Source organism: Etheostoma cragini, chromosome 9 (assembly GCF_013103735.1).
Source record: "Etheostoma cragini isolate CJK2018 chromosome 9, CSU_Ecrag_1.0, whole genome shotgun sequence".
Taxonomy (NCBI): Eukaryota; Metazoa; Chordata; class Actinopteri; order Perciformes; family Percidae; genus Etheostoma; species Etheostoma cragini.
In genome coordinates, this window is record NC_048415.1 from 26,724,332 (window position 1) to 26,729,861 (window position 5,530).

Consider the following 5,530-nt stretch of genomic DNA (forward strand, 5'->3'; position numbering starts at 1 on the left):
TTTTTCAAACTCTCCACTTCCTCAAGGAAGCGAAGCTGGGAGCGTACATCACTCACTTTGACATGCCACGGATCCTCCAGATGCAACACAACACAAAAGTTAACAAGACATCTGGGAGCTGGTGGGTGGATTCATTTTACTTTGGACTCCCTCACCTTGTGTATTACTCTCCTTTACCCAAATGTGAGAATTGCAAAACCTGGCAGGAAATAAAAACCCACAGGAGCATTTTCACACAGCGATACATTAGTAGGAGCAAATCAGGTTTAACCACGTATCCAGCAGATTTAAATAACTCACGTTACAGTAGTGCGTCAACATCATTTAACTTCATTAAATATTGTATGTGGCGTTTTCGTTTGCGTGATGCAAATGTTCCACTAAGACAAGGTGCTACCTGAGACTATTTTGCATGAAGCCAAAAAAGTAACTAACCACATCTAAAATGACTTGGATGATCGGTGCTTCTTCCACACTGTGCCGTCCATGGAGCAGGCGCACAGCCGAGCGGGCTACTTCAACTACCATTCAGTGCTCCACTGACTAGAATGGAGATTGATTTAATCGTGTGGCTCTTCTAGACTTCTCAAATATTGTTCTGTGAATGGATCAAAACCTGCTAGTCATGTTGCAGGGGTTGTGACGTCTATTTTACTACTTTTTTCAATAAGTCTATGGAAATGTATTTTGGGTCCCATGGCATCACGTCACACTGTTGTTATTCCACTGTTCGGCAACTATTTCAAAAAGGTTTCAAAGCCTGGTGTGGTCCCTGGGGGCTTTATGTCGCCCTGCAGTCATTGCAGCCGGGGACCGACAATCACCCTGGTGTGTGTCATCCCATGCTCTCTGCTCTTAGAATACAGAGCTCCCATCTGTCCCAGAGTTTATATAAAAGGCAGGGCCTTTCCTACAGTGGCCCCTTTCTCTGGAATAACCTCCCTGACCTCACCCTAACGTCCCCTTAACTTTCACCTAGCTGATTATTTCTGATTACCTTGTCCCTGCTGACAAGAATTCTGGAAACTGCACTCCATCTCTCTCTCAACCTAAAAACTGCATCTCTCCAACCCTGTTTGTTTGTGTCCCACAAGCAAGCTCTTGTTCCAGATGTTTGGCTTTGGATCTCCGTCCTTAAGAAGATGTAGCCTCTATTGGGGTGTGCATTCCACCTCTCTCTTACAGAGAGGTATCCATTTTTGCATTACCTTTTGAATTACCTTTGACTTCATCAAGACGTTTCAGTAACACAATTCTTATGAATGTGTGTACGTTTCATTGCAATTAGTCAAATGACTTTTGTGACATTGGTTCTGGACCGACCCACTAACGTAACCATCCCCAGAGCCACGCTGCTTTGGTAGCTAATAACAACCAAAGACACAGTAATTGTCAGTACGTGACACATGCTACTTATTTTAATGGTCAAACAATGAAAATGCAGAATAACAAAAAACATTCTACCATCAACTGAGAACTACAGTTCTATTCTTTTCTTTTTAATCCCACTTAGGTTCATCAACATACAAAACCAAAACGTTGGGTGCTTTAGAGATCAGGTGATTACCATCACTGATCCAAAACAACATACTAAAGTAAAAATTAGGTAATAAACAGAAAGATATTCAATGAACTGAAACAAAGTAGGGCGTTTGAGAAAAAAGAATAGATGTACTGCAGCCTATTTTTTAAGCAATCATTAGCAGTAGGAGTTAGTTAAGGTAGTCATAGCATGGCTTTGTATAGAGTGAGAGAGTGGGACAGGAAGTGGTCCTGCTCCATACACAGCAGCAGATCCCTCAGCATGACCCGAGTCACTCTCTGTCTGGGCAGCAGAGTCACCTGACACACACACACACACACACACACACACACACACACAGAATTGCAGGCTTTCACATCAAAGTCACCCACGTCCTCGAATAATTATGAAATGAAACAACGGAAATATTTCCAAAAACTAAGATTATCTTTATTTTAGAAATGATGCCTAAACTAAAATGACTGAACCCCAATAAGCTGTTTCTCTTGTTCTCTGACTGAGTGTGTTTGGCAGCACATGCTGAAGAGTGTAAAAGAACAGCTGTAAAAAGTGCTCCCACTCCAAACACATTTGCCATCGCTCCCCCATAGGTCCTGTCCTCATGTGTGTGCTGTGCTAGCTGAGGAAGAGCCTGTGAAGAGGTAAAGGAAGCCCTGTGGCTGAGAGGAAAGAGCCAGAGAGGCTGCCGTCTCTGCTGGGTAGTGGAGTTCAAAGGCAGCGTGTGCAGTTACCAGATCGTCCTCATCTTTAAACCTACAAGCCTGCAGCGCTGCGACTTAAACACACAGAGAATTAAAGACTCCATGAGCTAAACTAACACATGCTAACTGTGGTGAGCTGTAGGCTTCCTGTGTGTCTGTGTTAGCGGGGGCTGGCCTTCATAGCTCCTCATTCTATAACCTGTGCTAACATGGAACGTGCTGCTTTCTTTTATGTTTTATCCATCATTTGTGCTACAAAAGGATATCGTTATTACGTTTTGATCTTAGGTGCTAAAAAAATAAGTGTGAGGTCTTTCTCATTTTGTTTCTCTGCTTGATGCGTTGAACTTGTGTTTGTCTTTTCCCTTAATGCAAAACACTCGCAGCTGTTTGGATGTTTTGGGCTTTTTTCTTAGGCAAACAGCTGGCAAGATATGATTTTTGTCTTCTGTAACTAATTGTTCATAAAAGGTGCTGTAGGTAGGATTGCAAAGATCCAGGACTTGGAACTTTTTCGACAAAAAATGTGAACATCGACAACTTCTCAGTCCCTCCCCCTTTCCGCTAAAGCCCAAAACGGTCCCCTAAGCCCCTCCCCGCACAAGGGAGAGCTGTACACGATAGAGTGGGGGGGGGGGGAGACGCTATGAAATGAGTGATTGCATGAGCAGTGATTGACACGCAGTTAGACACCCCCCATGGCCCTGATTGGTGCATCTGAACAGGGAGCTGTGGATTTTTCCAAATTGCACTAAAGGCTGTAGGTGGTGCTAGAGGAGCCGGATATTTTGTTAAATTATTCATATAGTTCTACTTGAACATAGGGTCAGTTTCAACAAATATGACAGAAAGTTTAAAATGTTGAAGCAATCAAACCAACTTCCCGGCTTCCGTCTTCTTTTAGAGAACTGATTTGAGTGTGAGCAAAAAGAAATACTGCACATGCTCCCTTTAAGTTTCAACCCTTTCTCCTTGTTTACGTGTTGTCAGTAAGTTCATTTCCGCAGCGCCCATTCCATCAGTAACACCACGCTGCTGTTCCTTACAGTCTCTCTTATTAAACACAAGTATTGTTTTCCTGCACTAATTCCAAACATTGCCATTGTTCATTCAGTGCTCTTCCTGGACAGGTGTTTCCCACTAAAAGCCTTTCAGGAGTTCAAACGTCATAATTCTACCATCTCTTTGCATTCTTTTAAAGTGAACAGATATCTGCTGGAAGTGTGGCGTGTTGTTGCAGTTTGGTTTTCACTTACCTGGCCTCCACTCTGCTCCAGAGGTCTCTTCTTGCGAGGCCCGATGGCAGCCAGAGCCGTGAGGTTGGCCTCTCTCTGCTGCAGCTGAGCTGCTTCTATTTGTTGGAACTGAAAAGAGAAGAAGGGTTGAGAAAGAAAGGGTTGGTGAATAGAGAGTCAACTGGACCTGTATCTCTAAAGATCACTGATTAACATTAAACCTATCATATCTTGTTTGCTTAATCTGTACCAAGACCAACATGTAGAAACAACATTTTACTTGTATTCTTATGTATGTGTGATATGTGCGTGTATGTGTTTGTTGTGTTAGGGTTGTCTTGCTACTGGATGTCTAAACTGACAACCAGTAACAAGACGGCTGTCCTTAAGGATGAAGGAAGTAAGTAAGTAAGTCTATCTATTTGATAAATAGCCACACTGCTACCAGTGCCTTTAATCTCCAACACACTTACACATCTGCCCTGCCAGCAAAAAACATGACACACTCTATTGCACTACCAAATTAACTATTAACATGAAAAATAGCAGGGATTACAAAAATTCCAAAAACAACAATTTTTTACAGTTTCACACAGAAAATGTCAACATGGTCAAAATGTAGATTTAAAACCACAGAAAATAGTGCAAGTTTATTTTTACATTTTAAGACCTTGCAGACCGCCAGGTTGAGTCTCAGCTTTCTCCAGGATGAAACACATACACACCTCTTTGGCTCTTTGCTTGAGCTGCTGCTGCTCTGGATCCTCAGTGTGTGAGCGACTCTGTGATCACAAACAGAAAAAGGTTGAGTACAGTAAGTAGGCTGAATTGACTTACTCAAGGTTCTAACACCTTTTCCAAGATCAAATTCAAGCAAATTAAAGCTTTTTCTAGCACATTACACCATCGTAAATTACATACCAATACATGGTCAAAATTATTATTTAGTGTTTAGTAGTAGCATAAGGATCACATATTTAGGCAAAAAACTCAAGTTTTATTTTCAAAATATATTACTAAGTATCAAATACCTTTCGACTGCAACAGTGACATAAAGCAGACAGCTAGGGAAGCCTTAACGTAAAACCAGAGATTATTTCTAATATGAAAAATTATCACCAGCCATGAAGCAGGCAACTGGTGTGTATGGAGAAAAAAAGCAAACCATTGGCTACACTGTTGCATGTTGTTCAAAGACAAGATCATGGTTATTGTTTCACAATCAACTATATCAACATTTTATGTTGATGCACTACTATATATTTTTATTGTTTTATTTGAACAAATGAGCCTTACAACTGGCCTCTTCATCTGCCTCCTCCTGATCACTCTCTACCTCTGTCCCTCTCTCTGAATCTGCAGCCTCCTCTCCATCCCCATCATCTTCATCTTCCTCCTCCTGATCACTAAGTGCCTCTGTCCCTCTCTGTAAATCTGCAGCCTCCTCTTCATCCCTTACAGTCAATTATACCTTTCCCTCTTCTCTTTCACTTATTTCTGAATCTCCTTTGGTGGTCTTCTCCTGCTCTAACCCAACTGGTCTCTCTAGTTTACTGCCTTCTCCATTTCCCTCCTCCTCTTCCTCCTGTGCACTACTCAGAATTTGAATACAAATGATCTCAGCACACACTGTGTAGTGTGTGTAACGCCACCAAAACAGCAACCCTCTTAACGTTATGAATTAAAACATGCCAATTTGTAATATTTTGGATTATTCTGTTCTTGTCTTTACCAAAATCAAAACTAATCAAAGGGCAGAATGCTCTTACAAATCAGGATAGAACGATTTGACTTTTGAATAACATAATAGATGCGCTGTTGTCGATGCTGACTTGCCTTAGCATACATTAACTTCACTACAAACGTAACTTTAAGTTAAACGTGTGTTTAAACTTCACGTGGTGAAACTGACTTCACGTTCAGAGGCTCGGGGGGGCAGCACCTCATTCACTCCTGTCTTTGCCAGGATGCAAGACAGCCACACCGCAGTAGACTCGCTGTGGCAGGCCGTGGTAAAGTTGGTTTTATATTGGAAGTTGGCTATTAGACAC

At 41.9% G+C, this 5,530-nt stretch overlaps 1 protein-coding gene across 1 annotated transcript in view; it reads right to left on the reverse strand.

Annotated features, from left to right (window-relative positions):
• Nucleotides 1–1,389: 1,389 nt before the first annotated feature.
• The window catches only part of LOC117950871 (transcription initiation factor TFIID subunit 4-like), a 17,750-nt gene continuing 13,609 nt past the window's right edge, over nucleotides 1,390–5,530 (reverse strand). Inside the window, exons 14-18 of the mRNA XM_034882262.1 lie at nucleotides 5,378–5,519; nucleotides 4,951–5,071; nucleotides 4,205–4,261; nucleotides 3,501–3,608; nucleotides 1,390–1,842 (exon numbers count right to left, since the gene is read on the reverse strand). Coding sequence (XP_034738153.1) covers nucleotides 1,726–1,842; nucleotides 3,501–3,608; nucleotides 4,205–4,261; nucleotides 4,951–5,071; nucleotides 5,378–5,519 — 545 coding nt within the window. The 3' untranslated portion in view covers nucleotides 1,390–1,725. The remainder of the gene's footprint in view (nucleotides 1,843–3,500; nucleotides 3,609–4,204; nucleotides 4,262–4,950; nucleotides 5,072–5,377; nucleotides 5,520–5,530) is intronic.